The sequence below is a fragment of the Atta colombica genome, unplaced genomic scaffold, assembly GCF_001594045.1.
Source record: "Atta colombica isolate Treedump-2 unplaced genomic scaffold, Acol1.0 scaffold38, whole genome shotgun sequence".
In the NCBI taxonomy this organism is placed as follows: domain Eukaryota; kingdom Metazoa; phylum Arthropoda; class Insecta; order Hymenoptera; family Formicidae; genus Atta; species Atta colombica.
In genome coordinates, this window is record NW_017259490.1 from 2,690,965 (window position 1) to 2,710,521 (window position 19,557).

General features: G+C 31.7%; 7 protein-coding genes across 7 annotated transcripts in view; 3 read left to right on the plus strand and 4 right to left on the minus strand.

Annotated features, from left to right (window-relative positions):
- The window catches only part of LOC108691053 (zinc finger and BTB domain-containing protein 17), a 7,198-nt gene extending 5,377 nt beyond the window's left edge, over window positions 1–1,821 (minus strand). Inside the window, exons 1-2 of the mRNA XM_018198679.1 lie at window positions 1,269–1,821; window positions 117–639 (exon numbers count right to left, since the gene is read on the minus strand). Of these exons, the coding sequence (XP_018054168.1) occupies window positions 117–639; window positions 1,269–1,391 (646 nt within the window). The 5' untranslated portion in view covers window positions 1,392–1,821. The remainder of the gene's footprint in view (window positions 1–116; window positions 640–1,268) is intronic.
- Window positions 1,822–6,325: 4,504 nt separating this feature from the next.
- Window positions 6,326–10,843, plus strand: LOC108691027. Its single transcript, XM_018198642.1, has 5 exons — window positions 6,326–6,728; window positions 7,311–7,447; window positions 9,486–9,665; window positions 9,740–9,905; window positions 10,243–10,843. Exons 2-5 carry the CDS (start codon window positions 7,336–7,338, stop codon window positions 10,442–10,444), a joined length of 660 nt encoding a protein of 219 aa, XP_018054131.1. The 5' UTR covers window positions 6,326–6,728; window positions 7,311–7,335; the 3' UTR covers window positions 10,445–10,843.
- Window positions 10,844–10,849: 6 nt separating this feature from the next.
- Window positions 10,850–11,890, minus strand: LOC108691028 (peptidyl-prolyl cis-trans isomerase NIMA-interacting 4). The gene is made up of 3 exons (XM_018198644.1): window positions 11,646–11,890; window positions 11,357–11,476; window positions 10,850–11,263 (listed from the first exon to the last, which is right to left on the minus strand). The coding sequence occupies exons 1-3, from the start codon at window positions 11,748–11,750 to the stop codon at window positions 11,105–11,107; spliced, it is 384 nt and encodes a 127-aa protein (XP_018054133.1). The 5' UTR covers window positions 11,751–11,890; the 3' UTR covers window positions 10,850–11,104.
- A 109-nt stretch (window positions 11,891–11,999) lies between these two features.
- LOC108690845 (cystathionine beta-synthase) lies at window positions 12,000–15,433 on the plus strand. Its single transcript, XM_018198355.1, has 7 exons — window positions 12,000–12,041; window positions 12,123–12,224; window positions 13,254–13,381; window positions 13,718–13,827; window positions 13,926–14,275; window positions 14,388–14,912; window positions 14,996–15,433. The coding sequence occupies exons 3-7, from the start codon at window positions 13,299–13,301 to the stop codon at window positions 15,431–15,433; spliced, it is 1,506 nt and encodes a 501-aa protein (XP_018053844.1). The 5' UTR covers window positions 12,000–12,041; window positions 12,123–12,224; window positions 13,254–13,298.
- A 496-nt stretch (window positions 15,434–15,929) lies between these two features.
- LOC108690944 (trafficking protein particle complex subunit 6B) lies at window positions 15,930–17,008 on the minus strand. The gene is made up of 2 exons (XM_018198500.1): window positions 16,645–17,008; window positions 15,930–16,407 (listed from the first exon to the last, which is right to left on the minus strand). Exons 1-2 carry the CDS (start codon window positions 16,801–16,803, stop codon window positions 16,006–16,008), a joined length of 561 nt encoding a protein of 186 aa, XP_018053989.1. The 5' UTR covers window positions 16,804–17,008; the 3' UTR covers window positions 15,930–16,005.
- A 157-nt stretch (window positions 17,009–17,165) lies between these two features.
- On the plus strand, window positions 17,166–18,993 carry LOC108690940 (cyclin-dependent kinase 20-like). Its single transcript, XM_018198495.1, has 6 exons — window positions 17,166–17,221; window positions 17,490–17,678; window positions 17,806–17,994; window positions 18,081–18,317; window positions 18,389–18,616; window positions 18,810–18,993. Exons 2-6 carry the CDS (start codon window positions 17,493–17,495, stop codon window positions 18,963–18,965), a joined length of 996 nt encoding a protein of 331 aa, XP_018053984.1. The 5' UTR covers window positions 17,166–17,221; window positions 17,490–17,492; the 3' UTR covers window positions 18,966–18,993.
- An 81-nt stretch (window positions 18,994–19,074) lies between these two features.
- LOC108690846 (39S ribosomal protein L37, mitochondrial) overlaps window positions 19,075–19,557 on the minus strand; it is a 1,802-nt gene continuing 1,319 nt past the window's right edge. The window contains exon 6 of the mRNA XM_018198356.1: window positions 19,075–19,514. Within this exon, the coding sequence (XP_018053845.1) occupies window positions 19,075–19,514 (440 nt within the window). The remainder of the gene's footprint in view (window positions 19,515–19,557) is intronic.

Below are 19,557 nucleotides of genomic sequence, written 5' to 3' on the forward strand. Positions count from 1 at the left end.
CACACCTAATATATATTATATATATGTATACATGACAACTTTTAAGAAATAAAACAAATAATAAAAAAAAACACATTTTTTATAAATTATTTATTTTTATAAATTATTAATCTTACCAGGCATATAATTATCTACGACTTCATTTGCGACATCATTCTGTTCCTTGTCTACTTGAGAAGGTATATCAAGCTCAGATTCTTCTTCAATTTTTTGTATTTGACCTTTTTTTTTTAATTTTTTCTTAGTTTGTTTGGGAGAGCTCTTCTTTATCTGTAGCTTACACTTCTTCTGTTTTGCATTATCTTGCATCTCTTGAGTTTCGGAATTCGCGTTTTTATTACATCCCTCAATGAAGTAAGAATTATTCAAGATATTAACTGTTTCATTAATATAATTGCCAGATAATTGACACTGGACAATCTCCTCCTTATTGTTAGCTTCGTTCTTTGGAAACTCTACGGTCTCCTCAACACAATCTATATTTGGTTCGGTCGGTTGTGGTTCAGACTTTGAATCTATTAGCAATTGTCTTAGAGATATTTGTGCTTGATTTGTCTTCTCAAAGAATTCATTACATTGGTTCAATGAATCGCAGCAGTCTATGCAAACCATGAGTGGCAAGCCATCTGTTATTACAACCTGCACAATTGTAATAATTATTACAAATAAAAATATATCAGTAGTATAATTTACAAAATAAGGAAATTGAGTTTACAAATCAATTATTTCTTAAATAAAAACTTTTATTTTATTATTTTAATGAAATATAAACTTAAACATTATCTTTGCAAAATTTATTAAGTTTCTAATATAAAAGAATTATGCATAAAATTGAAGTTTGTTTGATCTAATATCTCTATTTTTTAAATTTTCGAAAAAGACAGTTTTCGTTCAGGAATTGAATAAATAAATGAATTTTAAAGAATCTAGATTTCTTAAATACAGAAATATAACAAAATAAAAGAATATATTGGGCGTTCCGTTTCATGCATGATGCGCATAATGTATCGTTTTATCTTTCTTTAATATTTGATGAACAACAAGGATAAATGATATATCATACGCACTACGCGTGAAATGAAACGCATCTATTATAATATATTATTTCAGATTTTTATTCTTAATATTTAAAATTTTTTCTTTCAAAGAGAAACTGTGTAACAATAGTTACATTCAATAAAATACATTCATTTTCGTCTTCTTAGATCAGACAGATGGTTTTCACCAAGGAAATAGAACTGCCGGTTGACTGTGATAACTGCATGTACCTGTATCTGCAGGCATTTCGCGATCTTGGCCTCGATCGCGAGCTTCTGGCCTTCGGCATCGTAGATCCCGATGAGACTGTCCTTGGTCTCGGCGCATAGCCGGCAAAGTTCCGGATCCGTCATCGTCGTACAGTGCGTATACAAAGTCGTCGCCGTCGTCGTCGTCGTTGTGCGCGAGATCGTCGTACGCCGTCGTCGACGTAGCGCGTGGACGCATCGCGTTTACCCCCTAAGCTCGTATGCGTCGCGCGCGCATCATCGTATCGCGCCGCACGCGTAGTACGAGATCCCGGGGACCACACCGACCCGGGTTGTAGCGGACATGTTGTATCCACGCTCGTGCAACGAAAGTACCGCGACCACAGGCGCGCTGATGATGAGAGGCAGGCGACTTGTTGCTCCTCTACGCAACACACTGCTGATCGATCAAACGACCGGCCGGATTACTCAGCGATTATCCACCTCGTCCTCGGAAGCAGGAAATAAAACGCCGCGTGTGTCCGTGTACTCTAATATACTTCGCAATGGTCCCACGAAAACATATACAATCATCGGAGCGTTTGTTTGGAGTAAAAAAAACATTAGACTTACGAGCGCGCACGCGCATACGTTATCCGGCTAGTCGATATAGTTGGCGATCATATTTACTGACGGTCGATAATGTCGAGTGTGATAATACAATTGCTTTGAAAAATGAAACATGGCCGTTTGGAAAATATTGTAGTAGAGATCATTTGCGGATTGAAATGAATCGAGTGGATCATGGATGATGTTTTAGTTGTTTCACATGGAAAGTAAGTTAAACAATAGATATTGATTACATAAAGATTAATGATTTATGATACAACGAAGATACATACATAATAAGCAATTTATTGAAACAGAAATTAAATCAATTGACAAACATTTTTTTCCCTTCATTTTGTTTTTATAATTTTGTTATCATTTCAATGAAAAATAAAAACAAATTTTTATTATCTTTTTTTATTAAATCTGCTGAAATTATTTATTAAGCAAGCGTCACTGCAGACTCATATACACATAGATTCTGTTCACTGTCATTTCCCAGCAAACGAGAACGATGGATTAAAATGAATTGAAATTTTTTTTCTATCCGAATACGTATTTTAAATAGCGAATACTTTTTTTTGAATTCAATTGGATTCAATTGGATTAAAAAACTGCATTTCCTATTCAAAATTTTGAATCGAACAGTATTCACAATACACACACAGAAAAAGTTAATATTATTTTTAGATTGAAAGACATAGAAGTATGCAATTCTTCATGCAATTCCTATAAATGAATAAAAATGCATTTATTTTAATCCATTCTCGTTTGCTGGATTTCTAACAGGGACTCTGGGATCGAACCGAAACTAGATGGTGCAACCCAGCAAATGAGAAATTGAAATGAATTGAAATGGATTCAGATTTTCAAAAATATTGATTCACGAATGTTAAAATGAATGCTTTTCAATTCTAAATGCATTTTTATTCATTTATAGGAATTGCATGGAACATACCTCTATGCCTTTCAATCTAAAAATAATATTAATTTTTTCTGCACACAAATACAATTGTGAATATTGTTCAAAATTTTGAATAGGAAATGCAGTTTTTCAATCCAATGCATCCAATTGAATCTAATTGAATCCAATTGAATCCAATTAAATCAAAAAAAGTATTCGTTATTTAAAATATGTATTCGATAGAAAAAAATTTCATTCCATTTTTATCCATTCTCGTTTGCTGGAAAGTTTTGTTCCCTTCTAAGTCACTTTCGTTTCTAACGGAAAACGGAGCGGTACTTGTACTAAATAAAATAACGGTTACAGTCCGCAAACGAGAATCGAATTTAATTGGATTCAATTAGATTTAATTGGTTGCAATTGGATTGAAAAACTGCATTTCCTATTCAAAATTTTGAATAGTATTCACAATGCACAGAAAAAACTAATATTATTTTTGAATTCAATTGGATTCAATTAGATTCAATTGGATTGAAAAACTGCATCTCCTATTCAAAATTTTGAATTGAACATTATTTTGAAAGGCATAAAAATATGCTCCATGCAATTCCTATAAACGAATAAAAATGCATTCAAAATTGAAAAGCATTCATTTTAACATTCGTGAATCAATATTTCTGAAAATCTGAATCCATTTCAATTCATTTCAATCCATTCTCGTTTTTTGAGCGGTTATCGGTTTCGATCTTGTCCGAGTCCCTATTAGAAAACAGTGGACAAAGTCTATTAAATGTTTCAAAACTTTAAACACGTTTTTTTTCGAAATCATGTTTTCGTATATGGTGATCATGATTCCAAAAAAACTATTAGTCCGACTTTTACGGTTATACTTAGAGAAACATATTAATATATTATTATCGCCTGAATTAATAGTTTAATACGTTAATTTTTTTTATTTTTTTTGGAAGATCAAATAATAGGAAAAAATGAGTAAAATTCAAATCATTTTTTCAAACTGTAGATATTTTGAATATTTACAGATATGCATGTGATATTAATTATCCTAGTTCAGGCGAGAATTACAAATCCACTCATTAAGAAAAAACTCCATTAAAAAATTCTTAAAAAATTCCTTTAAAATCGGCTCTCAAACGTAAAGATCCTCTTAAAAAATGTTTCTTTCAATAAACATGAATTTTTATATGCAATTTATACTTATTATATTAGTCAGCAAATGGAGAATGGATTTAAATGAATTGAAATGGATTCAGATTTTAGAAATATTGATTCACGAATATAAAAAGGAATGCTTTTCAATCCTGAATGCGTTTTTATTCGTTTATAGGAAATGCATGGAGCATATCTCTATGCATTTCAATCTAAAAATAATATTAGCTTTTTCTGCATAACATACACATTGTAAATACTTCAATTCAAAATTTTGAATAGGAAATGCAAATTTTGAATCCAATTGCATCCAATTGAATTCAATTGAATTCAATTAAATCCAAAAAAAAAAGTATTCGCTATTTAAAATACGCATTCGGATAGAAAAAAATTTCAATCCATTTTAATCCATTCTCATTTGCTGGGTACCTTTTTCTATAATAGATAATCATAACAAAAAACCGTAACTATAACAAAAAAAAATTGAAATTTAAATGGTTATGCTCATATATCATTGTTAATAAAAGAGCTGAAACCATTTGGATTTCGGACGTTTCCGATCCGGAATCAAAAAAGATCGAAACCATTATCCGATAAAAAGACCGGAATCGGAACCGAAATTGAGTAGCCTCTGACCATGACTGTAACCGGAAATTTCATTTTAGTCCGAGTCCCTGATTTCTAATATCCTTGTCTTACATGATGTTATATCATGTACATTATTTAAGCGCATCAATCGAGAAACAAAGGAAAGCCAATGGTTAATTTTATTTGATAACAAAAGACTAAATTGAAATTAGCGCCAATATGTCTATATATTTTTAATATCATTTTTTGAAACTCAAATTATCTTTTCTAAAAAAAAATCATCAAATATCTTGTTAAAATTATTTCTGATTTTAAGTTCATGCGGACAACTTCAATAAGCAATATTTTTATTCTAATTCTAAATTTTTATTTTAATTCTAATTAAATTTGTGTAGGGTAAGAATTTGCAGAAATTAAACGTTCACATAATGAAAAATTCTCAGGATCTAAGGATGAAGCATAAGCCGATCACGCGCCTTAACATTTATTTGGTCCCGTAAAAATGTCTGGACGAATCGCTTAAAATTCAACGGGCGTGTTAGCGAAAGTCTACGTTTTCTCGCAAAGTCATCATGTCAAACGCAGTCAAACGGTCCTGTTGAACAAACATGCAAACATGATCGTGCCGTTAATCAATTCTACATATTTGCGGGTATTATGGAATGTATGCTTTTTCCGAGAATTTTTGACGCAGCGTTATTTCAATTTTCATGCTTTCGTATACTTTACTCCCCTTTCACTCAGCATTGGCAAACAAAGATTTTACTTTCCACTTTTCATATAATCTGCGAAAATTGAACTTTAAAGATAATTTTATTTTGAAATCTGAAAATGTTTCAGTAGAAAATTCTCTTGAATTTATTTTAGAGAAATTATATGTTATCTTCAGACTCTCGACTTATGAAAGTGTTCTTTAAAATTTGTTTTTTGGATTGGGATTTTGGCTGCGGAAAAAATTATATCATCAATTAACACTTAGTTATTCTTTAATATAATTGGTTCCTGTATACTTGGATTTTGGAAAGAACTAAAGGCAAGAATCATATTAAAAAATCGCTAAACTGCAGATTAATTTTCTCTGCTGAACGTAGCTAATGTGATGAGAAATAACCAATTAATTATACAAGCCTACAAAAAAACATTTTTTTTTATCCAAAAATGGCAGTATGCCATATAATCCTGAAAGTTTTCAGCATGCTAAAACCAAATCCGTAGCTAAATTGCTTCATTACGTCAAATTTCCGAGATATTCTAAAAGTGTCAAAAAGGCTTATTTCAGGCATTTTTAAATTAAAATATCTCTATCTAAACCTGATGTGATGGAGCAATTTTGGCTACGGATTAGAATTCAATATGATAAAAATTTATGAATCACTTATGATTATAAATGGATAAACACAGTAACATGAAAAAAATTAGATATATTGCGGTCTTAAAGCGTTTCCAGACGATATGATCAATATATAATAACTTTGCATACATTCACTAAATATTGACTATATTCAATATAAATAATTATTCACAGTTTAATTAACAATAGCAAATAAGTGAAAATCGAAAGCGGACATCCAAATAATTGTGTGTTTTAGAAACTATTGTAAGGCGCAAAGAACTCGGAATTAGAACCATATTAAATTCAAATGATGCATGTAATGGTTCTGGGTTTTAAATCTCTTCGTGGTTGCAATAACTATTCTATTCATTTTATTTTTAGGAGTATATTCTGCAATCCAAATGTCATCACGCGTATATTGTCCGCTTTCATGTCCAATTGCTGCCACAATAATAGAAGGAAAGTTTTTTTTTTTTTAAGGCAGAATTCTTCCAATATTCCATATTTTTTGGAGAAAAGATCCTTTCCGCATCGAGGACGGAAGAGTTTTTGAGCATCACTTGAAATATCATTGGAAACACGTCTCCACGCCCAAGCACGGTTCTCCTTACAGAAGAGGGAAAGAAAGAGGGAACGAGCAGTTCACGAAACGTACAGCGTCCAAGTCTTCGTGATGGGCGAGACCCGTCTCTCGAAAACGTTATTCAGCGGGTGGTAAAAGTACTGACACGACGTGTCCTCCTTGTGTATATATAGGGGTGCCTGCCAAGAAAGTATTGCAGTTCTTTGCAGAACGTCTGCAAGACAACATCAGTGAATATTCGTCCTTTTGACGTTCTTTGGTGGAGATATTCAACTGTTCAATCATCGATTACAAGAAAATCGATTACAAGAAAAAAAGGTAAGTTTAACAAAGAAAACACTCGATCGCAGGCTGATCGTAGTAAATTAATTTAATATGTGAATGTTATGCAGTTAAGATTATATTTTGATGATTTATAGTAAGAAGTTAGATTATATCAAGATTACATCATTCTGTATTCATTATGTAAAATATTAAATGTTAAATTTCAAATTATTACGAATTAATTAAATTATTACAAAGTAATTTTAATCAATGTAATTAATATTTAAAAAATTGCAATATTTATTTACTAACATTCAGTAAAATTATTGCGAATGGATTTTGTATAATCGATATTATATTTTAATATTATTATTTGCAAGAAAAATTAAAAACTGGCACTAGTTGAAATATTTATGTCACACAAAAAAAAGATTGAGCGTAAGGTACCACCCTGTATAATATTGGCATCACGAAACCGGTTTAAGAATTGCTTCTTCATGAAAGTTCGGACATTTATGTAAATCCACAGATAACGAAGAAAGCACTAATGATCACAATAGGCTAAAAATAAATTTCTTTAAATTAGAACAGATCATGGAAATTATGTTCATGTACATTAATTTCATATTTCTTTAGTGACCGTGGCGTAAAAAGAAGAAAAATGATAACATTCGTACTTCTTACTGCTTTGGTGACGTTGTCCTCTGCCCAATTTCAACCACAACCCAGCGGTCGAATTCTAGAATCACCGAATCCAGCACTTTGCGCGCAAAGTAAGTCTCATATTTATTATTGTCAATATTATTAAAAAGAGGAGTATAAAAGTCAACGCAAATTTTTTTTATAGCGGAAACATTTATATAACATAAATTTCATAACAAAAGATATAAACGGTTTGACCATATTATTTGCAGTTTTTTGATCTAAAAGAAAGAAATTATAAAATTATTAGCTAGTGTATCAAAATAATAAATACCTAATTAAATTATATCGCTTACTTTTTACACATTTATGTCATTATTTTAATCTACCTAAGGAACATGAAAATAACTTTTAAAAACATTTAAAATTTTTTAATTATCCTTTGTATCTTTAAATTTCTATATTGTTTAGAAATGAGAAAGAGAGAAATGAAGAAAAAATGACGTGTAAAATTAATTTTTAAAAATATTGTTTAAAATTAAAAGTAATTAATGTAATACTGTTATTATTATTCTTGGCTGACAAAGGAAATTGCTATTGCCATTATTAATTTTATGCTACTAGATTGATCATAGAAATCATCATTTAGAGAACCTTTGTTGATTTTCTACTAAGATAAGTAATATGTTCCCGCGATGCTTAAAGATCCACGCTGGAAAGAGTCTTCCTTATTCCTGTTTTCCTCGACAATTGATTGTTTATCCAAGAAAACCTCGAACTAGAGAAAGTATTTTCAATATTTGTTATTAAAGAGAGGCCGTGACCTATAATCCTGACGAAATTCTCCTCCTACTTTGATTTTTTACTTCCTACTCTGCCTCAGTCCGCTTCGAGGTCATTGTTTAACTCTCGACTCTTCAGCCATCCCCGTCCAATGCGTCCTCTTACATCGACGTCTATCGTTAGTTAACACCATCGCTAATTATACGTGCCCATCCAGCCTTATACCTCGCGTTTTTCTGGGTTCACGCTCGTTATAGAAAGTGTGACGATGACACGGACAGCAGTGTAACCCGAACGCATTTGAATTGGAAATGTTCTCGTCCTCGTCGTAAGTAGTACGGAATGTCAGTTGGCATTTTCATCATTTTTTGATTGGATCGAAATGGTGATAATATATCATTGTTAGAATATTCATGCTTATCTATTTTGGAATGGAAAATCTTTTGGAAATCAGTTCTCAGGTTCTTATAAGCTACATTGTAAACAAAGATAATTCGTAGATAAACGATTTATCAATCAAATTTTCCTCTTTTCCAAGAATATAATCTTGAACTCTTTTGGAACCGATTCTCAGATTTTGATCAGGAATAAGAAATCTTTTGAGAAACTTCCGCTTCCTAGATTCTGATAAGCTATATTATTAATCAAGATAATTCGTAATAAAAGATTTATCAATCCCAAAAAAAGATTAAATTTTATTTAAATTACATTCCTGTTTTTTAAATTCTATTTTTATTAAAGATAATGAAATAATTTTAACTTACAAGTTGAAAGACTCTTTTAATTAAAATTTTAATTAAAATTGTATCTCGTATTATAAATATAAACAATCTGATTGATGTCTCCTGGATTATCGTCTTGATGATATGTATATTATTTTCTTAGTCTATTTTTATTAATTTTTCATCTTTATTAAAATAAGATGAATTTTCTCTATTCTATATAAAAATCTTATTAAAAAAATCTAATGATAGAAGAATTAAATCATAATACAAAACTGTCTGATGGAACATCGTCAAGCTTTCAGACTTCTAAGACGAAAGAATGTGGTATGTACGGAACTCAGATAACCGATTATTCATTCATTAGGCGTAGCCTATCGACGTGTTTCAAGACACGCCTCATAAAAAACTTTCTTTTTCTTTATTTAGAAAGTGACGATGTAATCAGCATACTACACTGGTGCCAATGTCTAGGTCGTGACTGTGGTCCTCCGAGGTCATCGTCATGACTGACACTAATTTCGTAACTTTCACTCCGGGAATGAGCGAAAGATCTCCAGCTCTTCCCGGTTAACTCTCACGTTCAAAGATATTCATAAAGATTATGGCCTATTGTTTATTGCCTATCTGATTTGCTTCATCTTCTAATTACGGTTTTTCACAGGAAGTATCCATCGACGATTCAATGGAAAAGGTTATTACTTCTCATGGGCCGATCCGAGGACAACTGGACAGGAGGTAGATTGGCTGTCAGGTAGAAACTTCTGCCGACAACGTTGTATGGACCTGGTTTCGTTGGAAACCTCGGCCGAGAATGAATTCATCAAGAGTCACATCGTTCAAAGTATGCATGATTCTGCAAGTTGTATTTATGAAAGCAAAAACAAAGGATGACGAAATGAAACGTTTCTCTTGTAGACAACATAAAGTACATCTGGACCTCCGGTCGTCTATGTGATTTCAAAGGCTGTGATCGGCCGGATCTACAACCCCTTCACATCAACGGCTGGTTCTGGACCGCCGAATTACAGAAGCTCGCGCCGACCAACGATCGTAGCCAAAATGACTGGTCTGAGAGTGGCGGGTAAGATTTATTATTTGCAGTATAACGCATTCTTATAGCATATATCAACCTATAATTTTGTATGTGAAAATAATGCCTCTTAGAATGCTTATATCAAGATGCCAAGAGATTACAAATGCTATTTTCATTATTGAGATCAAGGATGTCGAACGGTTGTGATTAGATCTTTTTCTATTCAGTGTAAATTCCTGTTATTATCTGTTCTGTAATGATCTCTGTATATACACGCATATCAATACTCAGGGTCTAATACTCAACTTTCTTAAATATCTACGATATAAAAACAATAATATATGCATCTCGCAAGAATTATTGTGGACAATATGTACGTTTTTAGCATTGGCAAACCGCAACCTGATAATCGTGAGGCTCTTCAGGGAGGCGCTCCTGAAAATTGCCTTGCAATCCTCAATCAATTCTACAACGATGGAGTGAATTGGCACGACGTGGCATGTCATCACAAGAAACCATGGGTCTGCGAGGATAACGAGTCTCTTTTGAAATATGTTCGCTTCACCAATCCTAATATTCGTATATAATGGAAAAAAAAAACTAAGTAATGACAACTTTATCTTGGTTTGAGTAGATTTAAGCATACCTATAAAATTACAACGTTCAAAAGCGATCTATACGACACGCCAGTGAAGCGACTGAATAGTATATCATTATTATTTATTGTATTTAATACTTCCATACTCTCATTTACCCAAAAAATATGAATTATTTAATGAAAATTTTATGAATGTTAACTTCAGGAAATATCACTATTTATATTATATACTAGATATAATCATAGATACACATGGAAAATTATATTTAATAGAGAGACTGCAGTTCAAGATTTATAGATTAGTTTACTCTATATAAAAAATTATATATTCCTAAAATATTATACTAATTATATATTCAGATAGCAATAAATTTATGAATGAATAATATGACGAATTTATTTATTATTAAAAAACATCATTTTACTTTATATGTATCAATTTATGGCAAGTATTATTGGGTTAAATTACCCTGAATTACTTTCTTCATGTAAAAATTCAAGATATACAAAACATGCTTATTATAATAAATATCACAGATATTTAAAAAATCAGTACCTAAATGATATAATATATATTTACTCCATCAGATATGTAACAAGACAAAATATTCACAAAAGAGTTTAAAAAAGTTTTGGCAATTATTTTTGATTACTTTTTACCTTCCACCATTATGATGTGATACCCGAACTTCGTTTTTACTGGTGGATCCGTATAAACCGGAGATCCCAGGCTAGAAACTGGTAATGCAAAGGCAGCATCTTGGAAAGGTCCCACCATGGAACCTCGCGTCATCCAACCAAGATCACCCTTTAAAATAATAAATAAAATACAAGATTTATAATACATTTCCTCTCTAAGTATTCACATATCCAAAGAATATAAATATATTCTTTATGTTACCCCAGATCTGGCTTTGTCCTCGCTGTATGTTGCCGCAACCTCATTGAATTTTTGACCAGTCTTCAACTTCTCCAATGCCTCCAATATCTTGGACTGTTTCTCGCACAAAATATGTCTAACCTGTGCCCAGGGAAAAAATGTATGAAGAAAATGACAATCAATAGTAAAAATCTATTTTTAGATTTTTACAACATTTGTAACTGGAGTAATCAATCATTGAAAGACCGATTACATGTGATACACATGTCGCTATCAGATAAATTCCAAATATGTTAAAATGCATCTTCACCTTTACCGAAGTTCCTCCTTTTTTCTCTGTCTTCCCGCCGCTGCTCTCCTCCGAGGATTTTCCCTTGCTGGACTTCGCGGCACCGGCGTTCTTCTTCGGCGGCATGATCGCGTGCTATCAACGTAATTTCGAGTTACAGTCAATACAACGGAAATCAGCTGGAAATAGCATGTTTGAAAATTCAGCTGTAGATAAATTTTACGAATGGATAATCGGTAATGCTGACATAACCAACTATCGATGACGAAGCTTGAAATTCAAGCTGCCGAACGTGCACATGTATATAGAATTCAAGGTCGGGAGATAAAAGAGATATAAACATGTGTATGTGAGTTGATTTTCAGTGCACTTCAGTCCAACTCTGGTCTAGGATCCATTGTGATCAACAACGCAATTGTGATATACTATACAGCCTAAATATATTTTGAATCTTATATTTGTTTCTCTTTTTATTTTACATTTGTATTTTGCTTCAAGCTTGGCGTTCTGTGATAAAGCGTGCTTCTGTATCTAGCAAGAACCGGCATATTAATTTTATAGAATATTTAATCTCAATACCAATTAACGCTGATAATAGTGGTAAGTAAATTAAAATCATTGTGTATCATTTAAATAGTCACGAGATAGTAGAGTTTGCTCGGCTTTTTCCATAGTCGATTTGCTATCATATTTGTGGCAAATTTCATTATTTCTGCTGACAAAGTATTTACCAACAAAGTTTGTAACAGACTTTGCAAATCTGTTTTGTCAGATTCGGCTATCTGAGTTATCACAGTTTCTTCTATAATTTTATCTGTAGAACATTTTTGAACTTAAATTGTGCAAGAAAAACAAGAAAAAAAATTGCAAAAGAAGTTAAACTTATTTACTGCCACGTTGATGTCTCGCTGTTAAACTTACGAAAATACATATAAGCTTTAAGATATCTTTTAAAATATTTAAGATATATAATATTTAAATGCACATTTAAATATTCAAGATATTTATAAAAGATGTATTTATAAATTTAAGGAACTTTTTAAATATCTGAGAGATATAATTTATAAGGAGTAAAAAAATCATTCAGCATTTATATATAACAGATAACACATACAATACTGCATAAAACAATCTTAATGAACATAGGTCGAAATAAGCTTGACTGTTTCTGATATAAATATTTTTTTTGTATGTTAGCATTACGGATGACTTATTAGCTTCTACAATGTTGTCATTTAATTCCTATATTCATATTTCATCATTTTATTCCTATATTTCATAACAGAAAATTTCACTGACAATAAATCATTTGTTATCAACTGTATATATTATTTGATGATTTGATGAACACAGTTATAACTAATTGCCTAAAATCTTTTGTTATGAAGTATTTATGGAAATTGAATGGAGACATTTAGGATATCGTTTATAAATACTGAGATAAACATCATATGAGATACGTAGAAGCTATTAAGAAGTCATTGATGAACATACAAAAAAAAAGTTTATATCTCAGAAATGGTTGGATCTATGTTCACTAAGATCTTATATTCAGTAGTGTGTAATATATATCTATCATATAAATAAATGATTTTTTAAATATCTTTTATATTATTATATTTATTACAGCTAATTTTTACTTGATTGATAAACAAAGGAAAAGACTGCTATATAATGGAACTGATACGGCCAGACCGACCATCTAAATGTACATATAAAGTGAATGGAGAAAATTCACCACATACGAAACAAACGAAGTAAGTTTGTCATAACTGAAAGCTTTACAAAAAATTTTGTCCATATAATCAATTTACACATCTTTTCGTAATTGCACGATATACATTACAAACTTGTGCTAATTTTAACAGAAGAAAAATTTCACCTGCTTTGAGATATCAAAGTTTATCAGTAAACTATACAAATATGTGTTATTACTACATTGTCATACATGAAACAAAGAGAGAACATCATAAAACTTGTCATAAATATTGCCATAAACTGTAATGGGCTATGCAAATAAACATGACTTAGATAGTTATTGTAAGATATTAATGTAACAGATATGATAATAGCATGTTTGCGTTATTTTCTAGGTTTCCAAATCGTAAAAAGATATTGCCAAACATTTTAAGTACAATTGGCCAGACACCTCTCATTCGACTTAATAAAATTCCCAAGGCTCATGGAATAAAATGTGAAATGTGTTAGTACAAATTTGATATTATATTAATTATATTTTATAGAATAGAAATTTTCTTTAATAAGAAAAATCTGATGAGAAAATTTTTCTATGTTATACAGACGTTAAATGTGAATTCTTTAATCCCGGAGGATCTGTCAAAGATAGAATAGCGGAGAGAATGATCTCAGATGCGGAAGAAAAGGGTCTAATAAAATCGGGATATACCATCATCGAACCAACAAGCGGAAACACTGGAATCGGTTTAGCCATGGCCGCAGTGGTCAAGGGCTATAAATGCATCATCGTAATGCCAGAGAAAATGTCTAATGAAAAAGTCTATGTGCTTCGCGCTTTGGGTGCAGATATAGTTAGAACACCGACTGAAGCTTCTTGGGACAGTCCGGAAGCGCATATCAGTGTTGCCCAAAAATTGCAAAAGGAAATACCCAATAGTATTGTTTTAGATCAGGTGCCTTATTTCAATAATTTTTTTAAAACATTCTTTAATTAATGAATTATATTTTTATGTAAATACTATTATTTTATGTAAATTAATGTAAATACTATTAAATGTTACATAGTATACAAATCCTGGTAATCCATTGGCGCACTATGACCAAACTGCAACAGAAATTTGGGAGCAATGCGACGGCAATGTAGATTATGTGGTACTTGGTGCTGGCACTGGAGGCACTATATCCGGAATTGGAAGAAAATTGAAGGAATTATCGCCTAGTGTAAAAATTATCGGAGTAGATCCTAAAGGCAGCATTTTAGCGGAACCACCTGAATTGAATGAAAACAGCGTTGGTTTCTACGAAGTAGAAGGAATTGGTTATGACTTCATTCCTACCGTTTTAGATCGAAAAGTGGTTGATGAGTGGCACAAAACTGAAGACGACGAATCTTTAAAAGCGGCGCGAGAATTAATTAGGGAAGAAGGATTGTTGTGTGGCGGTAGCAGTGGTGCGGCACTCGTGGCGGCGTTGAAAGTCGCCAAAGACTTGCCTGCGGATAAACGTTTGGTCGTTCTCTTACCGGACAGTATAAGAAATTACATGACTAAATTTGTGTCAGATCAATGGATGGAAGCTAGAGATTTTTTGGTAAAGTTATAAATTATACATCTAGAATATCGTAAATATATTGCAAATATTAAATATTTACTTAAATTACAATTTATTTTCAGGTGTCTAAACCTTCAACAGAAGAAAATAAAAAGTGGTGGAACTTACCAGTATCAAAGTTATCACTAAAGAAGCATATATTATTAAGGGAGATGTCATGTCAAAATGTTGTGGATTTTTTGAAATCCTCTAATCAAAACATTCAGCAATTGTTAGTAACTGATGCGAAGGAAACAAAAGTGCTAGGCGTTATCACATTGGATGCCCTTCTATCTCATTTAATATCCGGTACAGTGAATGGAACTGATTTCGCTGAGAAAATCATGACTAAACAGTTTACGAAGATCACAGCTTCTACGACAATCGGTAAAGTGTCGCGTATTCTTGAAAAAGAATCTTATGTCGTGGTTGTAGACGATCATGATGCTTTAATCGGACTTGTAAGTCGAAACGAAATTTTTGATTTTATTACTAAGGATGATGATGGCAACGCGAAATAATGGTATAGCATAAAATCCGTTCCATGTTGTATGTGATCAAGATTGTCACCTGTGTTGTGTATGTTTCGATAATTAAGATTAATTATGTCAGGAAGTTTCTTCCTTTTTAATATTGTATTTGATACTATTCTTATATTATCTAAATTGAATGTATTATTTACATAATACATAATTGTCAATATGGCATTTATACAGTTTAAGTATTTAAGTCACTTTTGTAATAATTTTATGAATATTTATCAATGCAAATGTAAAGGCAAATACAGACGAACAAAATAAAAAAAAATGTGAAACGAAAATTGTTGTATGAATGTAGACATATATTAATTCTTTATTTTTCATTATATTTTGGGATCGGAGCAAAGTTCACAAATGGATATAAACATTGTATAAGAATATCAGAAAATACTTCATCCCTAGGAATATTAATATATTTTTTCCACTAAATACAATAAAAATATGTATGTCATGATACGATAAATATTTAGTCATATTTTACATTTCACATAAGAGATTTACTATATATCTTTTTACCTCTGTACCTTCTTATTTCTCGAGTCTCAGAATGACTATTAAATCTTTTGAACTTGAACATGGAACTTACAGCTTGGTAACGTAGTAGTTTCTGCTGTGACAGTGCTAATAATGCCAAGATTCGCTAAACTACCTCGAAGAAGGCCACAAGTAAAAGCCAGTAGACGAGGGCTCTCCTTGAGATACTGCTTACTATTGCTCGTACCAACTTTATCTAGCAACCTAAAGGCATTGTCTTGCAATACGTACACTCCGTGATGGTTAGTTCTGAGATTATCGATTTGTTTGTGATACAGGCTAGACCAGAAGTCTGTGCAGATAAATTTGATCATGTCTAACTCATCTTTGAATCTACTCCACTCTCTCGTCAGTCGTTCAATAATTCTATATCCGACGCTAAATCCCATCCATTCTAAACGCGAGAGCTCCTCCTCACCTTCCTATTGAAAATAAAAAAATTTAAGAGTTCTTTTGTAGTAAATAACAGGACTTGGCTATTCTCAGCCAAAAGTAAGTTATATGTACCTGTTAGTTTTAGTTTCCTACTCAATATAATTGTAATATAACATAATATATTAGATCACAGTTATATTGTTGAGTAGAAAATTATAATTAATAGGTACGTTACATGTAACTTGGTGTTTGCTGAGTTACTCTTGTCATGATCGATTACTCACTGCATTAGACGAACAAGCAGCATTAGATGTGCCCGCGGCATTAGACGATCTGCTCAAAACATAATTGACCAGCTCGGCGTGTAAATATTCGAAAAGACAGTCGTCTGCTTCCCCGGTTGAGCTAGGATTCGCTTTGGAATCAATTATCTGTTGCTTCATCGTTATTCGACGCTTTGGCTCGATTACGGACAATTAATATTTTCTTATGTAACTTAATGTATAAATGTATCGTTTACAGAAAAAAAAAGTTAAACTTGAACACAATCGTCAACGTTTCCTAGATTGTTAATTAAAGAAAAATTACTTTCGCATCTGACTGCAAAATTTGCTTAACGAAATATGATAAAACATATGATATCTTTGACAGGTTCGCGCATGCGCTGTGAAGCGATTGCATGATAATACAGTGTACCACAATGGTAACCATAGAAACTGTAAAGCATGCTTATTCCACGCTGCAGGATAATCATATCGTACAACGATAATTATTTTCTTTTTACATAAAAGATATATTTTAGTTCATATAATCACGTTAATCTTCTTTTCATGTATTTATATTTAATAAAAATCTTGAAAAGTAAGTATATTAAGTTTCGATTATATTTTATATAAAATATTATGTATTTAATTATTACATTTGCAATAATAATCATTAATAACAATAAATAAATTAATAAATAATTTTGATTATATATTTTAATTATTTAACAAATATACCTTTAATTATTTTATCTAGTTGTGTATAATATTTATACTGATTGATATATGCGACTATTTTTATACAAGAGTAATAAAAAATATTTGTTATTCGTAATTTTAATAATATAAATTGTTGAATAAAATAGAATATGGACAAATATATTATCAACGGTCAAATCGGTGAAGGAGCGCAAGGCATAGTCCTGAAAGCCCACGACTCATCTCGAGATCAAGAAGTAGCATTAAAGAAAATCCTGATTAAAAAGATCGAAGGTGGTCTACCGACATCAATCATACGCGAAGTAAAAAGTCTGCAACAACTTAAGCATCCCTATGTAAGCTTTCTTTCATCTGATATCTTTTTAGCTTTCTTCAAATCAAGAAAAAATTTATTTAAAGCATTTACTGTAATTTTCTGAATTAATTCAACGAATTTACATGCATTATACCATTTGTTTGCAGGTAGTGGAACTACTAGATGCTTTCCCAAATGGTTTGGACTTCATAATGGTGTTTGAATACATGCCAACAGGTCTGTGGGAAGTATTAAGAGACTTCGAGATATCTTTGACGCTGGCACAAATTAAAACGTACATGAAAATGTTGTTGGAGGGCATAGCGTACGTGCATGGTAAAAATATAATGCACAGGGTACACAACTTTTTATTTAAAAATAATTTAGATTCAGATGTATGTAATCCGAATCTTTTACAATGTTAAAGAGTTTCACATTTTAGGATTTGAAACCTGCAAATTTGTTGATCAGTGCGAAAGGTATCTTGAAAATTGCGGATTTTGGCTTAAGTAGATTGATGTGGAAGGACGGTACAAAGCCGTATTCACATCAAGTCGCTACACGGTGGTATCGAGCACCGGAACTACTCTATGGAGCACGTTATTACACGTCTGCGATCGATATTTGGTCGATCGGTTGCATATTTGGTGAAATGTTGAACACTTCCCCATTATTTCCAGTAAATTATTCCTTTTTCATTGAAATAAATTATTAATTTATATAGCAGTATTCTGTTACTTGTAATTGCAGGGTGAAACTGATATTGAACAATTGGCCATTGTTCTGAAGTATTTGGGTTCTCCTACATCCGAATCCTGGCCCGAATTAACTTCGTTACCAGATTACAACAAAATCACCTTTCCTTATCACAAAAGCACATCATGGGAAAATATTATTCAAGATGCTCAGCCGGAAGCTATTGATCTAATCAGGCAAATTTTGATTTACAATTCGTCGAAACGTCTCACAGCTGAACAGGTAATATACAAAATTATATAATGACATATAGATAATGAGGTATATAACACAGAGTTATAAGATCTCTATTATCCTCGATTTTTTATTAGTAGTTTTTATTAGACTATTATTTTTGTTCATAGCATTTCATTAAAGAAAAAGCAAAAGAAGATATAGACATAACATAAATAAAAATAAGAAATTATTGTTACAGGCATTGTGTCACACATATTTTTATTCCAAACCATATCCCTCTATGAAGACTCTGATAAAACCACCATCGGATCATCGTCTCCGCGTAAAATCAAAAGAAATCAATCCGAATGTGCAACCAAGCACGCTTTTTGAAAATCTTCTAAGCATTGTATAACGATGGCATGATGTATATTAATAGTATGTTATTGATATAAATAAAAATATTCTTCATAAAAAAGATTAAAAAATCTTTTAACAATTTTATTTAATTTAACAGATTTTATTTAACTTCCATTCCTGTAAAACGCAAATATTCTTCTGAATACTTCTGGATTGTATCCTTCGACTACTGGTCTAGCATTATTATATTCAGCTTTTTCATAAAGCGTCAACGGCGATAAAGGATACCAGAAATTCTTTACACTGACATCATTGGCATCTAACGAATTGAGTTGAAATACGAAAAAGTGATAATTCTTTCCATCTGATTGAATGCATTGCACAGTCACAGGTTCTGGTAGTTTTTTCACGGATGAGCCAAACTTTTGCCGTGCACAAGACGCTGCCACGACGTACGTTTTTATCAAAGTGCGACTAAAAATCTGACTCTGTGTTACAGGTAATTCCGTCTTATTTCTCACACGAACAGGATCGTAATGCACAAAAATAGTGTGGACATTTATCCAAGGTATAGTTGGACTGACAGCTGTTAATATATTTATGATATTAGAAATATATTGTGTGTGTATATATATATATATATATAT

Coding starts and splice junctions, on each gene's coding strand:
- LOC108690944 (XM_018198500.1), bottom strand. CDS start 16,803: ATGAAGCAACAGATAATTGATTCCAAAGCGAATCCTAGCTCAACCGGG. Junction 16,408..16,644: donor CTGCTTGTTCGTCTAATGCA/GTGAGTAATCGA, acceptor TATTTTCAATAG/GAAGGTGAGGAGGAGCTCTC.
- LOC108690845 (XM_018198355.1), top strand. CDS start 13,299: ATGGAACTGATACGGCCAGACCGACCATCTAAATGTACATATAAAGTG. Junction 13,828..13,925: donor TGGAATAAAATGTGAAATGT/GTTAGTACAAAT, acceptor TATGTTATACAG/ACGTTAAATGTGAATTCTTT. Junction 14,276..14,387: donor ATAGTATTGTTTTAGATCAG/GTGCCTTATTTC, acceptor AATGTTACATAG/TATACAAATCCTGGTAATCC.
- LOC108690940 (XM_018198495.1), top strand. CDS start 17,493: ATGGACAAATATATTATCAACGGTCAAATCGGTGAAGGAGCGCAAGGC. Junction 17,679..17,805: donor AACAACTTAAGCATCCCTAT/GTAAGCTTTCTT, acceptor ATTTGTTTGCAG/GTAGTGGAACTACTAGATGC. Junction 18,318..18,388: donor ACACTTCCCCATTATTTCCA/GTAAATTATTCC, acceptor TTGTAATTGCAG/GGTGAAACTGATATTGAACA.
- LOC108691027 (XM_018198642.1), top strand. CDS start 7,336: ATGATAACATTCGTACTTCTTACTGCTTTGGTGACGTTGTCCTCTGCC. Junction 9,666..9,739: donor CAAGAGTCACATCGTTCAAA/GTATGCATGATT, acceptor TTTCTCTTGTAG/ACAACATAAAGTACATCTGG. Junction 9,906..10,242: donor GACTGGTCTGAGAGTGGCGG/GTAAGATTTATT, acceptor GTACGTTTTTAG/CATTGGCAAACCGCAACCTG.
- LOC108691028 (XM_018198644.1), bottom strand. CDS start 11,750: ATGCCGCCGAAGAAGAACGCCGGTGCCGCGAAGTCCAGCAAGGGAAAA. Junction 11,477..11,645: donor AAGGAGGAACTTCGGTAAAG/GTGAAGATGCAT, acceptor CCCTGGGCACAG/GTTAGACATATTTTGTGCGA. Junction 11,264..11,356: donor AGGACAAAGCCAGATCTGGG/GTAACATAAAGA, acceptor ATTATTTTAAAG/GGTGATCTTGGTTGGATGAC.